At 37.6% G+C, this 22774-nt stretch overlaps 1 protein-coding gene across 6 annotated transcripts in view; it reads right to left on the bottom strand.

Moving 5' to 3' along the window:
- The window catches only part of ARHGAP32 (Rho GTPase activating protein 32), a 191520-nt gene that overhangs the window by 23320 nt on the left and 145426 nt on the right, over positions 1–22774 (bottom strand). For 5 of the 6 annotated variants that reach the window (XM_061166684.1, XM_061166693.1, XM_061166721.1 and 2 more), the window contains one exon: positions 4145–4294. In XM_061166684.1, the coding sequence (XP_061022667.1) occupies positions 4145–4294 (150 nt within the window). Of the gene's footprint in view, positions 1–4144; positions 4295–18181; positions 18550–22774 lie in introns of those variants that run through there. The other variant, XM_061166701.1, reaches the window with a different exon arrangement.

Here is a 22774-nt window from a genome sequence, read left to right as displayed (position 1 = left end):
ATTCACAGGCTTCAGTAACTATGTTCATTTCATCATTTTTATTTACAATCCATGAAAAGAATAGCTTGAAAGAACATTATTTGGCCTGCAAAAAACTACTCTATTAAGGATGAAAGAGAGGTGAATGAAACAACTAAGATACTTTAATAAGATAATCTTATCTACTGCATATCACTTAAATGTGTATATCATTTCTATATTAATTACAAAAGGTTTTTCCTCAGTTTTCCTGCCTTGTGTTGTACTTCCTGCATCCTGTCTTTTAAATTCTGTCAGATCCTGTAACTTATATTTGAATAGTTTTATAAGAAAGCAGGTATATTACTGAGCAAGCAAAAGGTGCCAGACTAAGTGTTTTACAATGGATACTCTCATTTACTTTTCAGAGAAATTATATCATTACCTCCCTTTTCAGAGAAGAAACTGAATCTTAGAACGATGAAATTTTACACCTAAGGTTTTTAAAAGCAGTAAACAAATGGCACAAATAAGGATCAAACTCAAGCTGTCCAAGCACAGAGTCACACTTTAACTATGGCAATACACTGCCTGGATTTTAAGGTCCTTCACCATTTGCATTTATTTTAGTATTACCATATTTCCATATTTCACAACTCTAGGCCAAGTTAAGTCTCATCTTTTACCAAACAAACCAGCCACGCTCTAAGTCCATCAATTTCCAGAAGCCAGCTTCCTCTGCCTGGATTCTCCTTCTGCTACCATCTTCTTACAGAAAACTCTTGGTTGCTGTTCAAAACCCAACTGAACTCTCACTCCTAGGCAAGCTTTCTTTGAATATACCCCTAAGCAAAGGTAGCTATCCTGGGTTCTAGATGCCAACAGAACTATGTCATTTTGAATTAATATTTATTTGTTTACACCATGATTACTCCTTCTTGAGTGCATGCCTGCTCGGTCACCTCTGACTCTTTGTGACCCCATGGACCGCAGCCCACCAGGCTCCTCTCCCATAGGATTTCCCAGGCAAGAATACTGGAGTGGGCTGCCATTTCCCTCTCCAGGGGATCTTCATGACCCAAGGAGACATGGGTTCAATGCCTGGGAAATCCCATGGACAAAGGAGCCTGGCAGGCTACAGTCCAAGGGGTCGCCAAGTGTCAGCCATGACTTAGTGACTAAATAGCAACAGCAACCCACAAGAAAGCATACCTACTCTTTATACATAGGCAGACCTCAGAAACACTACAGTTTCAGTTGCAGACCACCAGAATACAGCAAACTTCACAATAAAGGAAGTCACGCAAATTTTTGGTTTCCCAATGCATATAAATTATGTTCATACCATACTATAGTCTATTAAGCGTGCCATAGCATCATGTCTGAACAACAATGTATACACATTTAATTAGAAAAATACTTTATTGCTAAAAAAAAAATGCTAACTATGATCTGAGCCTGCAGTGAGTTGTAATCTTTGCTGGTGGAGAGTTTGAAATACTGTGTGAACTACCGTGTGTCACAGGGACCTGAAGTGAGCAAACACTTGGAAAAATGGTACCAATAGACTTGCTCAATACAGGGCGGCCACATACCTTCAGTTCATTAAAAAAGCACAGTATCTGCAAAGAGCAATAAAGCAAGAAAAATATAGCATCTTTGAAATTTCTATGCCGTATTCAAATTTACAGTTTGAATAGCTTCTTAATTTATACAGCAATTTCCCTAAAAGTTGAATATTCCATTTTCTGGCTTTCATACATAATACTCTAATGAACGTTTTTATTTTTGTTGGATTATAGCCTTAGGATAACCCTGAGGGAGAATTGCTACAAGAAAGGAATACTGTAAGGTCTCTTGCTCTGGAGTGCCAAAATGTTTTGCAAAAAGGCAGTAATTCCCAGAGCTACTTGAAACCAACATTTTTCACCTGCTGGTAAAAATCTCTGCTCTTTTTAATGGCACTGGATATCATAATTTAGAAAAACAGCTTTGTTATATCAGCAGTATTTACTTATATAAAATGGTGTCTCAAAATTGCTTAGATACATTTCCATGACTGCAAATAAGATAGACACTTTTTTTTTTCACTTGTTTACTATTTGCATTTTTTTGCATTTGCTTACTATTTAGTTCCCTGTCAAAATTATCTGTTTATATCTTTTTTCTATTCTTCTACCCAGGGGCTTAATTTTCTCACAAGCCTGAATGATATTTTCATTTACTATATTAGGAGCATTTCACCATACCCAAGAAAAGAGGACTTTCCCAGTCTGTGGCACCTTTCCTTTCCATTTGTACTAAGTGCCCTACATTTGAACCTTCAAGTTGTGAACTCTCAAAGATGTGAACATGCACTCACATGTCCAAACACACGTTAGTCCATGTGTCTGGCATATTGTCAGGGGCCTGCACCCTCCACAAGCGGCTCTGTTTTCACGTGCTGTACTGTACAGTACTATGTAGAGTACAGTAGAGCAGCGGTATAGTAGCATCTTTATTTCAAGCCCAGGCTGTCTGGAAGCAAGCGTCAAAGCAGCGATGATGTAGCTGGTACCACTAGGAAGCTCCAGCTATTGTACTGCAGTATTGTAATGTTCAAGGCACTGTACTGTAAGATTAAAAATGGTTTATTTTTTGTTTTTTAAATGCATTACTTGTGTGGAAAGTACTATAAACCTATTATAGGACAGTACTACATAGCCGACTGTGTTAGTTGGATACCTATGTAACTTTGTTGGACTAACAGACAAACTCGACTTAGGAATGTGCTCTCAGAATAGAACTTCTTTGTATGTAGGGGACTTATTCTATATGGAAACTGCTTGTTTGGAATCACCTCTTCATTTATGGTTTTTTTCTCTTTGATCTCAAAACAAAATCATTTCGTATTAACACTTTTATGAGTTAAAAATAGTTAACCCTTTCATACATTTGAAACTTTTAGGGTCATAAAGCGAGAATTAAGTTTTTCAAAATTGCTCTTTCATGTTTCTGTATGTATTTATAATGAACTCCTCCCCATGAGCTGGTTTCTAAAAAACACTTTATCAGCATGGATTCATATCTAGAACAACGACTACTTCTGAACATTCCAGGCTATTTCATTCATCAGTCGTATCTCATCCTCTACACCAGTAACATTCTAGTTTTGAATATTGTTTTAATAGTGGCAAAGTTAGATGTCTCCTATCCCTGATTTCCCTCCCCATAATGTTCTGTGATCTTCTCATTGGCTTATTATTCCATGTGCATTTTGACTAGTTGCAAAAATAATCCTCAGGCTTTTGGTTTGTCTGCCTGTTTTCTGTTTAATTTTCAGTAATTGCCATAAGTTGATATTAGTTTGGGACTAACACCTATTTAAAGTAATATTGTGTCTTCTCCCGCAAGAAACATGGTATAGTTTGTATTAAATCCATACTATAAGTATATTGGTATTCTTTAGGCAATGAGTAAGGCCTTAATTTGAACTTGATATTTACTGATATTTACACTAACTTTCACTAGTGGTCTTCTTAAAAAGTATATAATGGGTGTTGCCCATCAAGATTCAGAATTTCACAAATCACCTATTTCTGGTACTTATCAAAATTATAGTTAAGTACTTCCTTAATATTCTAGCATCTAAAAGAGATGGCAGAGAAAAGTGCTATTTTTTAAAAAATCAAAGAAAAACTCCATTTTTCCTTTCTTTCTATCCATTCAGCCCCTCCATCCATTCTTCCTAGCACTGAATTCTTGAATAAGAATTTAATTTATAGAGAAAGGAATTTAAATTTTTAGCTATAAAAGTTGGGAAGCTGGTCTTGGTAATACACAATCTCAAAACTATGAATTTTTTCCAAAAGAGAAATTAACATTTCAGAATAAACTGTGAGAAGGAAAAGTGAGGAAGTTATCTGGAAAGACATGAAAATAATGCAAACCAGCAGAGCTATTGTACCCTTGGTGAGAATGTCTTCACCTTTCTGAACAGATGACAAGCATCTCTAATGCCAAAGTGCATTCCTAGACCCCTCATGATTCTCAGTGACCCCGAAGTCAGGCGAGTACCTGAGAACATTCAGTACGTGCTGCTGAACTCAAATGGAACAGGTGCTGCTTGCAGTATGTAACTGATTATAGGAGATCAACAGGGAGAGGTCAAAAACTGAAATTATGAGATTATAAATTTCATATTTACCTTCAAAACCAGAATTCAGAAGGTGCTCCCCCAGGTCACAGCCAAACACTCTTTCTTTCAAGATTCCACGCTGCTTCAATTTCTGTTTTGTTGGACGAGACTTCATGAATGTGCGTAAAAAAGTAATGAGCTTGCCGTGCTTTTTAGATACTAAAAAACAATAAGAGAAAATACCTTAGTTGTAGCACGAGGAAATGAAGTGCAGATCTCAACAGAATAACTACAAAATAATCTATTACAAGTAGACCATATATTCTGTAGGAAATTTTCAGCAGAAGTTGAAGAAACAGTTGCTTTATAAATAAAAGCATGGTTTTGCAGGTTCTTCTCACCAGTGTGTGGTCCTATTTGATGGAACTGTGTGCAAACTGAAGTATTATAATTCATGACTTTTAAGTTAAGCATGATAAACCAGCCAACTTCCCAATGCTACCTAAGCATGCTACAGGATTATAACTAGGACTTGAGTTTTACTTTAATATATTGCTTTTTTTTAAGAGATCTTCATGATAAGTAAGACTTAACATGGTAGAAATTTAAGAAACTGCATTTCTAGTTAATTTCTAAAGTATTTTATTTAGTGTTAGAAATTTTCATGGCATTTATAATCTGGAAAATAAAACTTAAAAAAGAAACAATTCCCTCTTCCTCATTTTATAAAGAGGACAATCCCATTATGAAATGGCACACAATTATCAAACTAACGGCTATGTTAAGTACAAGACACACACACCCGTTTTCATCCATCTCATTAGGACTGATTCAAATGAATTCTTTTTAACGGCTGAGTAATATTCCATGGTGTATATGTACCACAGCTTCCTTATCCATTCATCTGCTGATGGGCATCTAGGTTGCTTCCATGTCCTGGCTATTATAAACAGTGCTGCGATGAACATTGGGGTGCACGTGTCTCTTTCAGATCTGGTTTCCTCAGTGTGTATGCCCAGAAGTGGGATTGCTGGGTCATATGGCAGTTCTATTTCCAGTTTTTTAAGAAATCTCCACACTGTTTTCCATAGCGGCTGTACTAGTTTGCATTCCCACCAACAGTGTAAGAGGGTTCCCTTTTCTCCACACCCTCTCCAGCATTTATTGCTTGTAGACTTTTGGATAGCAGCCATCCTGACTGGCGTGTAATGGTACCTCATTGTGGTTTTGATTTGCATTTCTCTAATAATGAGTGATGTTGAGCATCTTTTCATGTGTTTGTTAGCCATCTGTATGTCTTCTTTGGAGAAATGTCTGTTTAGTTCTTTGGCCCATTTTTTGATTGGGTCATTTATTTTTCTGGAATTGAGCTGCAGGAGTTGCTTGTATATTTTTGAGATTAATCCAAACTGGAGCCCCTTATACAGAGTGAAGTAAGCCAGAAAGATAAAGAACATTACAGCATACTAACACATATATATGGAATTTAGAAAGATGGTAACGATAACCCTATATGCAAAACAGAAAAAGAGACACAGAAATACAGAACAGACTTTTGAACTCTGTGGGAGAATGTGAGGGTGGGATATTTCAAAAGAACAGCATGTATACTATCTATGGTGAAACAGATCACCAGCTCAGGTGGGATGCATGAGACAAGTGCTCCGGCCTGGTGCACTGGGAAGACCCAGAGGAATCGGGTGGAGAGGGAGGTGGGAGGGGGGATCGGGATGGGGAATACGTGTAAATCTATGGCTGATTCATATCAATGTATGACAAAAAAAAATAATAATAATAATAAAAAAAAAAAGAACCAAAAAAAAAAAAAAAGACACACACACCCATAAAAAAGCATTAGATCTTTATTGACATTCATCTATCACATAATACATCACCTTAAAGACCTTTGTAGATCAAAGTAAGAGATAAGCAAATTATATACAGTAAGATATTTCCACTGATTTATATATGTTAGACAGACAACAGTGAAAGATCTGAAAGCAAACAAATCCTTAGAAAAATGATTTTTGCTGAGAAGTGCATCCTGCAGGGGAAATTACTCTGGAAGTCAACATACAACAAATTACCGTAAGCTCAGAGATTAACTGCAGGAGAGAAGACTAAGCCACATGGCCCCAATCCTCCTGCTCGGTCCGCAGATGATTACAGGTCTTACTGAACCCCCTCTAGTTTCTTGAGTGAACTCAAATCCTAAAGCCCATGAACTGATGAAGCCTTCTGTGGGAATTCTGTGCACTGAGATTAACTTGTGGCCCAAATGGACCACTAGATGGGTTACTTGGACCAGATTAAACATTTTCTTTACATTTTACGGGAAACACTACTTCCAGACTTAAGCATCTTTTCTATAAACTGTACAAAGGTAATCAACTGTAACTGGCTTGCCTATAACTGAGAGGTTCCCTGGGACATGAGATTTTCAGTGCTAAAATCAGGAAAGTCCTGAGCGAACTGGGACAAGGTTGTCATCCTTGTACACAGATTAAAGAGGAAATTTATTTTTTCTATACCAACCACTTACAGTTTACCTAGAATCATCAGTATAATTTTGATGCCATCACTAACATGCTGTGTGACACTCTGGGCAAATTATAGCCTCACCTGTATCTAAGATTCTTGCTATAAAATTAAATGATATGATCTCTTATCTGCTAATGAGACATTTGTACCCACTGGGGTAATTGAGAAGATGTCACACATATCATATTAGTATATTAAAAGTTTCTGAACTTGTATGAGTTTTATTCTCCCCAGTTTCTAGTAGATTATTATGAATCTTTGTTCTTAAAGTGTGGCCATCAAACCCATTTCTGAACATTTTGTAACAAATTTTAGGATAATTTTTATAAGATGAACACAGAAAAACAAGCAAATTTGCATTAATGTAACATTATATATTTGGAAGAATTTTAATTTCTATTATATTCAGTATTTCTACCTGGAAATAGGGCATGTCATAATGTTTCTAAAGTTTTAAATCTTGCAACAAAGTTTTCTAATTTTCTTTATGAAAAGACACATTCCACATATTTGTTAAGGATATTGTCAGTTATTTTACTTTTTTTGCTGCTTCTGTAGAAAGCAGTCATCTTCATTTATGGTAGGTACATTAGAAAATGATTTCTTTATGTATGGCTTAAATCTGATCATTTTGTAAAATCTCAACAATTTAAGAAGGATTTTAGTTGATCCTTTCGGAATTCATGGATATATAATTGTATCAGAGCAAATACAGTAATTCCATTCTTTTTCTGAAGGAATAATTTCTGATTTCTTTTCTAGATTTTAATAATTGGCCAGAACATCCAAGATACATGTTAAAAAGCAGGCATTTGTATTTTGACAGTGAATTTGGTGAAAATATCTGTTGACTCTGACAACTGCATATGATGTATATGAGAAAGAATTCTTTTAGTCTCAGATTTCCAGGAATGTTTCAAAGGGATGGGAACTGAATTTTAACTTGTATTCATTTAGCAACAAGCACGTGAGTGCCTACCCCATCTCAGGAACTGTTCTCAGCCCTGAGAGTACGGCAGGGAGCAGGTGAGGCCAGCTCCTTGCTGTCGGAGCTCACGGAGCAGAGGAGTACAAATAAATAATAATACCAGTATTATTATTTGATTATATTATTATCAATATACTGAACAAATAATAATACAGACGCAGCTGGCATTTATTTTATGCTTAGTTACATGCCAGCAACTGTGTAAGCATCTATATTTATTAACCATTCGTTTCTCACAGGACCCTATAAGGAAAAGACTACTATTACCCCCTTTTCAGAGGAAGAAACTCAGGCACAGAGTGCTTAGTAACACATCCAAGTCATGGAACCAGGATTAAAAATCAGATTGTCTGTGTAAGATCTAACAAACACTTCCAAATATACATGTCTCTTCACATTAATTTTTTCTTCACTTTATATTTCCTTCCCATTTCTTAGACAATAAAATGGCTAAAAGAAGTTTTCTTTCGGACACTGCACTGCCTCCAACCATTTTCTTAAACTAGTAAGTGAAACTTAAAGTGTTAGTCGCTCAGTTGTGTCCAAACTTGGCAACCCCATGGACTGTAGCCCACCAGGCTCCTCGGTCCATGGGATTCTCCAGGCAAGAATACTGGAGTGGGTAGCTGCTCCCTTCTCTGGGGGATCTTCCTGACCCAGGGATTGAACCCAGGTCTCCCACACTGCAGGCAGCTTTTTACCATCCGGGCCACCAGGAAGCCCCACAGACTACTCAGTAAAACTCCCTTTATAGGAACAAGAGTTCGGACTACTGTCAGAGAAACCAGGAGACTTCTGAGGAAGGAGCAGTCAGGGCTGGCTTTAGACAGGTAAGTGTTTATAAACCCACTTCAGCAGAGGAAGCTGAAATGCAGTGGGGAGTGTGTTAGGGTTCAAGTCCACCAAATATGCTGGATTCGAGAAATGAAAATGATAACAGTGACATTTTCACACAAAAAAAATGCATAAAAAATAAAACACAAAACAAAAGCAAATCACACCACCGTGTGTTCAAATTCCCTGTAAATGTCAAAGTGTGAGTTGCTCAGTCATGTCTGACTCTTTGCGACCCCAGAGACTATAGCCTGCCAGGCTTCTGTCCATGGTATTCTCCAAGCAAGAATACTGGAGTGGGTTGCCATCCCCTTCTCCAGGGATGGAACCTGGGTCTCCTGCACTGCAGGCAGATTCTTTACCATCTGAGCCACAACTCCCTAGCCAAGAGTTAAAATGCAGCATGTGCCACAAGGCTATCTTCTTCCATATCATTTAGACATGATTTCACACTTGCATTCTTCTTTCAAGACTTGACACAAACCCAACCCAACCAGTCCTTCCAGTAGTTAAAAGTTTTAGCAGTATTTACTTTAGTATCTCCAAGGTAAAGCTTTATGATACTGACAATCAGCTCATAGGGCTCAGGAAACCTTGACACAGAGAGGTGGGCACCAGGCGTTTCTAACCACATAAGTACAGTATTTCTCCAGCAAATCCTAAGAAATCTTCTTTTCTCATAATATTTCACTTAAATCAGAGTTCTCTGAATTGGGTCTTAGGAATCTTCTAGAGTGATGTGAGAGAAGTCTGAGCTTGAAGGAATTTCTCAGGAAATTAAAGGAAGATGATTTGTGCCAGATAAGGGGCTCTGCATTAGGTTTATTTGCTTATATGCCTCGAGTTCTAAGATTTGTAATGAGTTCAGATGGCCAAGCAGACAAAGTTAGAGATGGGATGCATAATTCTGACAGAATGTCTCTGGCCCTCACGCTGAGGAGGATGACTGGACTGTACAGCATGTTACTTTTCAACCATACTTCAGCTTTGCTAAAATATTCTCTAGAACAATTTTCCAACATAATATTCCCATAGGACATACTTACATTTTTCACTCTTCATTTCTTTGTTCTATTTAGTTCTATCAGACATTTTCATTTTTGTTAATCTCATCAGCATGACATATTATATTCCACTTTAAAGTGCATTTCTATGCTTACTAATAAGCTTAGGCACTGTTCCATGTTCACTGGTCATTCTGTCTTCCACATCAGTGAAATAACTGTTTACACTCTTGGCCCATTTTACTATCTGGCTGTCTTTTTCTTACTGATGGGCAAGAGATCTTTATATAATCTGGAAATGAGTCCCCTGTCGGTTACTTTTGTCACAAACATGTTTCCCAGTCTTCCGCTTGTACTGTATACATTTTTAATCATGTCTTTGTACATGGTTCTATGTTTTAAGATATCTTTCCTTATCCGAGGTCATAAACATACGGTTCTATTTCTTTTAAAGTTTTTATTTCCTAAACTTTTTCACTTTTTAAAGGTTTTTAAGCTGATTTTAAGCTTTTTTGTATGTTTAGGACAATGTATAAGCACACTACCTTTTTCTTTACACAATCATTTCATCACTTTTATTGGACAGTCCTTTCTTCGCTGATTTGTAAGGTTAATTCTTACATGAAAAATGTGTATAGTGTGAGGGGTCTGTTCTGAGTTTTCTCAATTCTATCAGTCTCTCATTTCATCAATTCCCCACTTTCTTGATTTTTAGCATTTTACAGGTCTTGATACCTGGAAAAATGAGCCCCTCCACTTTTCCTATTCTTCAAAACTGGCTTTATATTTTCAGCCCTTTACTCTTTCGTATAAATTGTAGCATGTGCTTCTCTAATTATAGGTGGAAAAAAACACTTTGGGGAATTTGATCGAAGCTGCATTGAATTACAGATTATTTTTGAGGAAAATGACTTATTTTCAATACTGAGTCTTCTTGTCCATGAACTCAGTATATCTCTCCATTTAAGATTTTTTTATGCCCTTCAGTAAATTATTCTAATCTTTATCCATAAAGGTCTTACTTATTTTTGCTATAGCCATTCTTTAGAAATTTATGATTTTCATTGTTATTGTAAATGATTTGTACACTACTTGTAAATGATGTGTATGTGCGTGCATGCTAAGTCGCTTCAGTCATGTCAAACTCTTTACAACTCCATGGACTGTAGCCTGCCAGGCTCCTTCTGTCCATGGGATTCTCCAGGCAAGAATATTGGAGTGGGTTGCCATGCCCTTCTCCAAGCGATCTTTCTGACATGCCCTTCTCCAGGGGATGAACAGGCATCTCTTAAGTCTCCTGCATTGGTAGGTGGGTTCTTTACCACTGGGAAATGCAAAAAAGAAAAAAAAAAATCTAATAACTGATTACTGGATGAGATAGTTGGATAGCATCACCAACTCAATGGACATGAATTTGAGCACACTCCGGGAGATGGTGAAGGACAGGGAAGCCTGGCATACTGCAGTCCATGGAGTCGCAAAGAGGCAGACACAACTGAGTGACTGAACAACAACAACGACAATACAGAAACACACGTATCATGGTGTGTCAGACTACTAGGGTTCCAATCACGCCTCTGCAGCTTCCAGCTGTATGATCGTGGACAAGGTACCCAATTCTCAGAACTTCATTTTCTTCTTCTATGAAAACGTTAAAAATAGTAAATACCTAACAGGATTGTTGTGACAATTAAATATAAAGTTTTTTTTTTTCCCTGCTGAACAGAAAAAAACTTAATAAATTTAAGTGCTGCTGTTGTCATTGTATTAGTTTATCTTTCATTCAGCAACCGTGCTCAACTCTGTTATTACTTCTAATGATTTGACAGGAGATCCTTCTGGATTTATAGACAATCACCTGTAAATAACACAGATTTATTTCTTCCTTTCCATTTCTTTTTGTCTAATTTTACTGAACCTTGAATAAATGATGATCTTGTTCTTGATCTAAATAGACTGCTTATATCTCACCACTAAGGATAAAATTTTCGTGGGTTTTTGGATAGAAACCGTAAACATATTTTTTTAAAACTCCCTATTCTTAATTGTCAAAATACATAAAATGAACAAATATTGACTTTGATCAAATGATTCTCTGTATCTATGAAGATAATCATTTAGTTGGCCTTGTTTAATTTTTAAGTTTTGAATGTGACAACAATCCTGCTTGTGTTAAGTCACTTCAGTCACGTCAGACTCTTTGTGACCCCTATGGACTATAGCCCACCAGGTTCCTCTGTCCATGGGATTCTCCAGGCAAGAATACTGGAGTAGGTTGCCATGCCCTTCTCCAGCGGATCTTTCCAACCCAGGGATTGAACCTGAGGCTCCTGCCACATCTCCTGCATTGAAGGCAGACTCTTTATCAATGAGCCACTGGGGACAACCGTAGGTACGTTTAAAGTTTTGCTTTTATACTCAGGTGATAAACCTCCTGTGTTCTGCTTGCCTCGTATCTGTTGCAGGGATGTAAATGACTACACCAGACTGGAGAGGCAAGTGGCAACATAAAACACTAAAGCCTTAAGCCAAGGCAAAATTCTCCCTTAGAAATTGTAATAAACATAGGAATCCTGTAAACATATCAGCAGTGCCTTTCAATAAAAAACTCAAACATAAAAGAATTCTACAGGGTACAAGTGTATAAAGAATTTTAAACATAGAAAAATTTTAATAGGTTGATGATGTCTTAAATAGAAGCAAAGAAACATGCCATATCTTTCCAGTGACAATCTTAAAGAGCTGAGGTGAACTATGCTTAGTATTTTCAAATTTTTATTAAAAGGGATATTGGGAAGAGTTGTCAAAATCAACTTATTTTTTAGCATGTACTGTCATATGTCCTGAAAGGATCTGTGGGCAACTCAGAAACATAACTTTTGAACCAGTTAAGTCAGCACTCATGTTGGAAAAAATATGACCTAATTCTTACTTAGTTTATAGCTTTGAGTATATCAATTAATTTTACACTAAACCAAAAAAGTTTTTATTTGAAAATAAATGGACTTGGAAATTAAACTGATTCACTAGAGTAATAATTTGACAAACTTTTAAAGAAAAAATTCTGGATGAGCTAGACTATATATGACTCAAATATTAAATAAACTGAACTAAAAAAAAAACTTTTTCCAGTAACTGAGGTATAGAACCTCTTCTAACTTTTCTTTTTCATAATATAGAAGAGCTTTAATATAAATAAAGAGATATAATGATATAAAAGAACTTCTTTAATCAAATGACTGAAAATACACATGAATAATTCTGTTGTTGTATCTTTTTTAGTCTTACAAAAAACACCCTCTGAGAGTTTCTTGCAAACCAAACTCAAAGTAGGTTTTCATTTGATGGAATAAGGACGCATCTAAGAAATTCTGTTACTGACTCTATTTTTATCTCTGTACATCTTCTGGTCTTGTCAGACCTGCCGTCTCACTGGCCTGTTCCCAGTCCTACAAAGGCAAGAAAAAGAAAAAGACAAACTGAACCCTAAACCTAATCTCCAATGAAACCTGAAGGAAAACTCAGAAATTAGAGTAATATCATAACATTATAGAATAGTTAACATGTATTGAGGGTCTACTATGCTTCAGTGCTTTATATGAGCTAATTTAAATTCAGTTAGCCTTACACTCTAAATGATTTAAATTCAAATACAAACCAGTATCTGATCATTCAAATTTTCTGTCTGTCAGATGAGGTATACTAAATAAAATCTAATTCATCTCCCATTACATTCAAAATAATAACTTAAATATAATAAGGTTATCAGAATAATGATACTTCATACCTTTTCTTTCTATATCTTTCCTGTATCCAGCTCGACCTAAGCTCATAATTCAATTCCTTTTCTTTAGTTTATTTGGTGCTATTCTATTATATCTACATATATAGCTTTTATACGTGGTAAAAATATTCAGCAAGGATAAAATGTTAGCAATCCTATTTGAAGATTTAGAGACCATACTAAACCAGTAGCTCAGAAACTGAAAGCTTTCAGGTCTTTCTAATAATAAAACAAGGACTTCCCCGGTGGTTCAGACAGTAAAGCGTCTGCCTACAATGTGGGAGACGCAGGTTCGATCCCTGGATCAGGAAGATCCTCTGGAGAAGGAAATGGCAACCCACTCTAGTACTCTTGCCTGGACAATCCCGTGGATGGAGGAGCCTGGCAGGCTATAGTCCATGGGGTTGCAAAGAGTCGGACACGACTAAGGGACTAAACTTTCAACTTTCAATAATAAAACGGTCCAATGAAGGCTGCCCATCCAAACACGCCTATTATTGGGCAGGCAAGAGCAAGTGGAAGCATACTGGACCAGGAACGCAGCGATGTAGTTTAAGTCCTGATTTGGCCAATAAGTTGCTGCAAACTTTCAGACAAGGTAATTAGCTAGTTTAGATCTCAGTTTAATAATATGAAGCATGAGAAGTTAAACTAGACAGTATATGAATTCTAGATTTCAATGGAAATACTTGAGGAATCAAGAAACACTCTGAGGAAAGTATACAGTTAGAAAAGCAGAGAAAGCACTAGAGTCTGTGGGAAATGTCTTTGCTTTAGGAAAACCTATCAGGAGGGAAAAAAGGACATAATTTAAAATTCCACTGGACAGCTATATAACAAAATACATTCAGCTTTCCAAATTATCTTGGGAAAGGCTGCTATAAAAACTTAAAATAGACCATTGTTAAATGTTACTATTTCAAGCACAATATATCAAGTTTAGTTTTTTTAAGTTAAATTGCTTTATTATTCTCCATGAAAATTTAGAAATAAGGAGTCCTTACGTACATCATTTATACAGCATGCTTGTAACTATTTCCAGAACTTGAAGCACAGGCATACTATCTTTAATTGTTAAAAACATAAACAGTTGTTGCTCATGTCATATGATGCACTGTTTCTCTGATCTGTTAGCAAGTCCCTGGTGAGCACTACAATGGCCATTTATAATACTGTTTTTACTAGAAAAAGTGCCATATATTTTATAAAGATTAATTTTTTAACTAGGTCTCAGGAATTCACTATAGTAAGAGGAAAAAAGGTGAATATTTTCTATACATCCTGCACTTCTGAAAACTTATATTCTATCAGGTTGATATTCAAAATGTAAAATATTTACTGTCTCTCTAGGAATTACTTTGAGTTTCCTGCTAGTTTTTAAAGCAAGAATAAAACAATTTCAGCCTTGGGATTCACTGGCTCCCACACATCCCAAAGTAGATGTCCAAGAAAATATGTAGATAAATTTGGGTATTAAATTGTAACATACTGTTGAAGTTATTATGGAATAAGAAAGTACAGAATCATTTTTGCTCAATCTATCATAAACAATTTTGGAAGTAAGAGAAAAAACACAGTTCTCAGACTGATGTGTGTGACAGCTGCTGGAGTAACACCGGGGACCAGCCCAGGGCAAGGATGAGGTTCTGGAATGTGGCCGCTGGAAGAGTTCTGGCATCTGTACATTCCAACCTCAAAGGAGGAAACCAGGTATTTGAGAAATGTCCTGTAGATGCAATACTGAATATAAAATAGCTCTGACAGTAATGGCTCTTGTTTGAAAACCTGGAAAGCTACTGATGGGGCTTCCCAGGTGGCGCCATGGTAAAGAACCTGTCTGCCAATGCAGGAGATACAAGAGATCCCTAGGTCAGGAAGATCCCCTGGAGGAGGAAATGGCAGCCCACTCCAGCATCCTTGCCTGGAGAACTTCATGGACAGAGGAGCCTGGCAGGCTACAGCCCCCAAGACCACTAAGAGTCGGACACAACTGAGCAACTGAGCTTGCATGCACACAGAGCGAGTGGAAGCTACTAACAGTTACGTAAGTCAGACAGGTCTCCATTTACTCAAAGCAGAGAGGAGGAGGCATTTCAAAAGGCATAACAGACAGGAATGCAAATGGATGAAACTAATAGATCTAGAAAATAAATCTGTAGTAAATTTTAGAGAAGAGCTGTTCAGACACAGAGGAGATAAGAACAGTTCATTAGGAAAAAAAGAAGCAGAAAACTGGCAACAAACTGCTGCTTCAGAATATCCAACACAATCCTTAGGTGGAACAGCATGTCTGTGTTCCACTAAAATCCTTGGGTGTTTGGATAAAAATATCTCTTTCTCAGGGTGTAAAGCAACTTCATAGTGCTGCTCTTCCCAGGGCAGGACATAAACAGTGACAGATAAACCACGAAGGGCAGGCTATGATAAGACCTTCAAAAATCACTGTTTCCTTGGGAAAATGGGCATCAGGGTATGATTAGGACAGTCTTATTATTTACATCATACGTTTACTTTTCGAGGACTTAGAAATTTTAGTAACAAACATGAAAGAAGGCTCAAATTTAGCTTATGTGATTTTAGGGTAATATAAATAAATTTTACATTTTTCTTGCTAAAACTGGTACTGACTTTTATTTTTAAATTTTAAATTATAAATTAAAACAATAAATGTGATTGGTTTTGTTCCTCAACTCTGTACAAAAACAAAGTAAGCATTTTTTTTTTATCTCGGTAGCTTTACCACCTCAGTTATTATATAAAAGACTCTTGACTAATTTCATGTCTAAATACAGAACAAAAAGATTTGCATTTTAGCAGAGGAGAGTGGGAGGAAACATGAGGTGGATATAAATTCCTGACACTAAAGGATTCTAATACTAGAATGGGTTATAATAAAAAGACTGTAGAAGCATCTCTGCTGAGGATTTTTAAATAATCTGGGCTCTCATTTTTCCAAGGTGAACTAGTACTATTTGACATGAAGCTTAAAAACTAGTACTATTTTAAGAGAACACTGATTTATATATCTGTCTTATAAATTAGATTGGAATAAGCACAGATTCTTAGGAATTCAGTAACATCAAAAGTAAGAGAACTATAAAAAAACTAAATGGGAAGGAAATCCAAGAAAAGGGGGACATACGTAGAGCTGATTTTCTTTGCTGTACAGTAGAAACTAACATAACACTGTAAAGCAACGATACTCCAATAAAAATTAATTCAAATTATGTTGCTGAAGTTCTAGGAATATGGACATATTGAACCTTAATCTTAACAGTGTGAAAATTCTTTTCTTGAAATTATTATTTTTTATTAGATTACAATGTAATCATATTCACTTTGATGTCAAAAAACCCTGTGCACTTTATTAAGCTATGAAGTTTGATGTGGAACACTGATATGATGGGGGTGGGTTTCATTTGTATGGGCTACTTCCCCCTTCCCTTCCCAACCTTTCCTTCTGCAGGAGCTGGAGCAGAAACATCCCATAACTGAAGAAGACAGAACTCTATTTAAAGGCAGATGCCTTAGAAGCCTGCCCAGGAAGACCTGGCCTTTGTCCTGGGAAATAAGAACTTGGACCTTGGAGTCAGACAGACCTGAGGGCTGGAATCCACTCTCTAATCACTTCCCACATGCAAGGTCTTGAGCAAATGACCTATTTAAGTCCAGTTCCCTCAAACACACAGTGAGAATGGCAATAACAATATCTATCACCCAGGGTTACTACAATGCTGATATGAAATTACAGATGCCAACCATTTAAGTCTGCATGTGTCAATAAACAGGAGTCGTTTCACCACTGCAATTTCTCTGAACACTTGCAGAATCCTCCGAGGTACAGGGCTAACCAGAACCTGAGTCGGCTTTACAAACCAGGTTTGATCATATCTGGTCTTACCTCCTGAATTCAGGGCTGAGGTCACTAAGGAAAGGTGCAAATAAACACAGGATCACTTTGTAGTTTCTGCCTGTATAACTGTCTTATGTGCAAACTTAACCTAAGAAACTTTAGATTTCTGCTCTCTCATCTTGAATAGCATATACTACTATATAATATGCTAAAAAAGAAGTTACAGTTGCAAACCATTTTCATATGAGCAACTGGTGCTTCTTTAAAAGTTGACCGTGAAAAGGAGCTCTGAATTCTGAGCTTTCTCCATTTGTGGTTTTGAAAATCAAAATATCAATATTATTTAAACAGTAGTAGAAAAGAAAAATGGTCAACTTCTTAACAGGGCTAGTCTGTGATTCAGAGAAAACTGTGGTCTCCATGTTATCTTAATGAAAAGTATTTATAACCAAGATCTGAAGAAGTGCCATATAAATATGGAGTACTACCCTGATAGTAAGAAAGTCTGTGCAAGAGGGAAAAAAGAATTAATGCAAATATATCATGGATACAGAGATCTATCCTTACTAATGCCAACGAGGAAAAAAAATATATACCTGAAGATAAAAGGGCAAAAGGATTACTTCCTTGTGCTAATTTGAACAGGCTATACAGACTACCAAATTCTTTACAGTAAATCAGTGCTACCTATTTTCTGTTTGTCAATAACTGAGATGTTATTTACCCAGTAGGGAAAAAAGATTTAAATATGATATATACTTGCTGCTTATGAAACAGATATGTTCTTTTAACATGCAAACTTTTGTACATTAACCTGAGGTCTGGAAAGCATTAAGAAATAAGCTGATCTGAAATTTTAAAATAATTATTTCCTGAACCTAGGAAAGTAAGATAATACCTACAGAGTTAAATCTACTTCAAAAAATGATCACCTCTCTACAACCAGGCCAAAGGTTAAAGCTCAGTTATTCCATCTGTGGATAGTTAAATAATTAGCCAGTCACCTAAAAGCAGCCAAGGAAATACGTGCCCAAATGCAATATAAAAAATAGTCTCTGAAATATTTGTCAAACACTTGAATAACTGACTGAGATGTCCTTACCTCTTGCTGTGGCACAGGTTTTAGGATCAATAATTAAAATTATTCCAAATGGCTGCACTTGGCAGGAGGCTCGACAGGACACCGTGGCTCTGCATTCCGTGCAGAATGAATGACAATCACACTGGCTCAGACTTATCCACCACCACGGGGTGACTCCCAGTCAGACCTTCCCAGCACGCTGAGGTTCCAGCTCTGCTCCCAGCAGTTTCCTCAGCCCCGGTTTCTGGTCTTTAGTCAAGCAGAGTGGTTTGTGTGCACGGGAGAGCTCTGCCCGCAGGAGCTTAATCCTCTCTTTGCACGTCCTGCTTTCCAACACAGCAGAGAGCCCCAGCCCAACTAAACTTGCAGAACAGGCTTCGCCAGGATAACTCCACCCACCCACTTCACACAGGTACACATCTTTTGCTCAGAAAACACTAGGACTAAACTGATACTTAATTAAGACTTTAACCTTCTAAAAAGTCACTGACTATTCAGTTGTTTATATTTGCTATCCATATGGGAGACAGTATATCCTATAAAAATGATGGTATTTACACCCAATTAAAATTAAAAAAAAAAACTGATCTAGCAGGAAGTACTGTCTACAAAAGGTTGAATCATTGAACTGGCAGTGACAGGCTGGGAGAACATAACTCTGAATATCTTTGCTGATAATGAGTGGTGAATGTTTTCTACTCAGACAAAAGAAGTCATCAATGTATACTGCCTTTGCATGAAAAATTCTGAGACTGGAATGCACAATTTTTTAATATGCAAATGAAGTCTTAAAACCTGAAAAATTTTTTTCAGAATTAAAAAATAAGAATTGCACATGATCAACCATACTTCAATACAAAAAAAATCCAGAATTAAATGTTTCTGATTATGACCTCCTCCTTTATGCACTGCCAAGTGTTAAAATTGTAGCTCTACTTATATAAATATTGAAAAGATTCAATATTTATACTAAATAGCAGTACTGCACTGTTAAGCCGACTAGATTTGAAAAATTAAATGAATTGGGAGATATTAAAATATTAATATTAAATTAATATCTTCCAATCATATTAAATTAATGTAACAATTTAATATTAATTTATTAATATTAAATATCTTCCAATATTAAATTAATATTTTCTGTTCTAAATGACTTTTCACCAATACCAATATAAATCCATGTTCAGGCACTTGTTTCTAGTAAACGAAATGATGTTTCATTTGCCAGAAAGATTCTAAATAATTTATAGACAGTCTTCATTACAACACTACGAAGTTGATTAGAACACTATTCCCATCTTGGAGATGAGGAAGCCAAGGTCACACAAGTAGGAATTGTTCAATTTAAGATGCCTGGGGAGTATTTATCATTCTTTCCTCTCTGGTTGCAGTTCTGAACAAAGGAGTGTTGATAAATGGTAGGCCACAATAAGAAAAACAATGAATTGATGTGATCTCACAATATGAGAGACCACAGAGAAATCCAGGGCATGGCAGGAACAAAACATGTGTTTTTTTTTAACCACTGTAACAGCTGTGGACTTATGGATTTTGATGAGTAGGAAATGAGGCTCCCAAGAGTTTATTCATGGTGGAAAAGGCACAGCCACCCCTCCTCCCCGCTCCCTTCCTCAGCACTGCAGACACAAGGGCAGGGGCCCAACAGAAAGAGGCAGGGGAGAGGGAAGAAAGGGGCAGGGGGAGGGGAGTCCCTGCTGTGGAAAAGCCATCTGGGGGACACTCCATGCAACTCAAGAGCCCCTCACACTCCCCAACATACGAGCACAGATGGGATAAGTAAATTCGACGGTAGCTCACCTGAATGCAGCAGAATGACAAAATAAGCCTCACCCGAAACTAAGAGGCTGCACTTTCTGCCATGTAAAAATACAGGTAAGAACATGAGTGTGTGCAAACCTCGGTGAAAGTGGACTCAAGTCTAACCTGGTTCACTGCATGGTGACAATGTCATTCCCTGGTTTTGAGGATGTGCAGTGTAGTTATGTGAGGTGTGACAACTAGGAGAAGTTGGGCTTTGAAGATATGGGGCCTCTCTGAACTATTTTGGTAACTTCCTCTGAGACTATAACTGTTTCAAAATACAAAGTTTAAAATGGGCTCATGAACAAGCATCATGCTCTGTCTTTCAATGACTGCTGATGGCACAGGAGAGGTCACCTGCTATGTTCCTCTTGCATTTTACAAAATGGAGGTTCTCCTGTGAAGAACTATGATGGGTCTGTGTGGCTAGTGGGGAAAACAAGAGAATTCCCTGGGAAGGCAAAGGCTACTTTCTAGTCATTCTATCAGGAGGGTTGTTGTCGAAGGAGCAAGATGTGATCTGATTCTGGATATGTTTCTGACCATGAAACTGGTAGAATTTACAGACAAACTGTCAAGGGTTTAAATAATTTGGGTAATTTTTATGATATAATTTTCTCTGCTCAAAACTTTCTCACGTCTTCCCATCTAGCTTTAAACGAAAGTCCAAATCCACACAGTGGCACCCAAGCCCCAAGGAGAATCTGATGCCCTTCCACCCTCCAGACCTCACCCACATCTTCACTCACTGCTCCTGTCAAACCGGCCTTCCTGCTGAGTCTTTAACAAGCCCGGACACATGCTGCTCAGTGTCCTTACACTTGCAGTTTCCTCTCTGGGAAGCTCTTCCCACAAGTAAGTGCTTATCTCTACTCCTCATCTCCTTCAGGTCTTTGCTCCCAAAGTTACCTTCTAATGGGGCTTCCCTGATAGCTCAATTGGTAAAGAATCCACCTGCAAAGCAGGAGACGCCAGTTCAATTCCTTGGTCAAGAAGATCCCCTGGAGAAGGGATAGGCTACCCACTCCACTATTCTTGGGCTTCCCCTTCTGGCTCAGCTGGTAAAGAATCCGCCTGCAATGTGGGAGACCTGGGTTTGATTCCTGGGTTGGGAAGATCCCCTGGAGAAGGGAAAGGCTCCAGTATTCTGGCCTGGAGAATTCCAAGGACTATCCATGGGGTCACAAAGAACAACTGAGCGACTTTCACTTTCACATTACTTTCTAATGAACCCCTCCCTGACCACTCCACCCTCCTCCTCTGAAATTATAGCCCCACAGGAACCACATCCCAGTACTTTCTAACCTCACTTCTAGGCTTCGTTTTTCTCCACAGCACTTACCTACCTTAGTGTATGTTTAATGTGTTTGCCTTTTTTCTTTCCCTCTCATCAACTTGAATACAAACAGCAAAATGACACTATTTTTCTTTGTTGTGTCCACTATTTTAGCCCTAGTACTCGGCATGCCCTCAGTAAACGTTTGATCACTGAATGAATGAATAGTGGAAATAACCAGAAATGGAAAAGTTGCTTTATATATGGCAAGGATTAGATTGCACCTACCCCAAACACTGGCTAAGGCCTAAATGAGAGTTTAGGAAACATCTTCGATACTAGTAGTAGAAATTATTCTTATTCATAATTATTGATCAACTGTTTTAAAACAAATGCTATGTATAAAAGATGCAAATTAACATACAATAGAATATCTATCCAGAAGCAAATCTAGGTGAAGAAAAAAGACACACAAAAAGTGAAGTATAAAATTCAAAATAAGCTAACTTATTACTAAACTCTGTTTCCAAATGAGTGACACAAGGAACAGCTACTGTAGGCTGTAGTTCTTTGTTCTTCAAAACATAGTCTTAGGACCAGTATTATGGAATTACCTGGGAGCTTCTTAGACATACAGAAATCAGGCCCCACCCTAGTGAATCATGAGCTACAGTTTTTAACTCTCTCTCTCAGGTGGACTGAATGTACATTCAAGTTTGTGAAGCAGTGGCCCAAGGAGCCTCTGTGAAGAACAGAGAAAGTCATCTCACGCAGAAGACAGACCATAGGCAGGGAAGTGGGGGAAATCAAAGTACAACCAAGCAGAGAATAAGCAAACACATTATTGATGCCGAGTAGAGACGAGAAAGGGGAAAAACAGGTTACAAACATAAATGTTCCAGTATTTTATGGAGCATCTTAAAATTTCAGGCTAAAGGTTTAGTATATAATTCTGGTACAAAGGGAAATCACTGAGGTTTTCTGAAGTCAGGGATTACACGTTATAAAGGTTGTACTCTAAAGTTTTATTTTAGTAGTAAATATTAAGATAGACTAAAGCCACAGACATTAATTGTGCATCCGCTGTGCACATACCCTGTGGGGGAAATAAGGATGAATGAGACACATTTGTCACCAGTGAGGAGATGGCAACTTAGTGAGCAAGGAAAACAGCTGCTATTAGATCTGACATGGGGGCAAACAGGACGCAGGCCTGGGGATAATGGTCAGGGAGAGATGGGCCAGGGACAGCCGGTCAGTGGAGCTTTCATGCACAAGAAGATTGTGGCCTGAGTCTAAATACAAGGAAAATGTCAACTCGGGGGGAGTGGGAAGGATGGCATTTCTACTGTAGGGGCAGCAGGAGCAGAGGGAAAGCTGCATGATCACATGGTCTGTTCTGAGGACACCAGGGCAGAGCCCTGCGAGCACAAGGGGAAAGAGCGGAACCAGCGGACAGAGGAGGAGGGGGGCTGGAAATGACACAGCAGAGTCCAGTCTGGAGGTCCGTTTTATGT

Source organism: Dama dama, chromosome 2, assembly GCF_033118175.1.
Source record: "Dama dama isolate Ldn47 chromosome 2, ASM3311817v1, whole genome shotgun sequence".
Classification (NCBI taxonomy): domain Eukaryota; kingdom Metazoa; phylum Chordata; class Mammalia; order Artiodactyla; family Cervidae; genus Dama; species Dama dama.
This window is presented reverse-complemented; position numbering and strand designations above follow the sequence as displayed.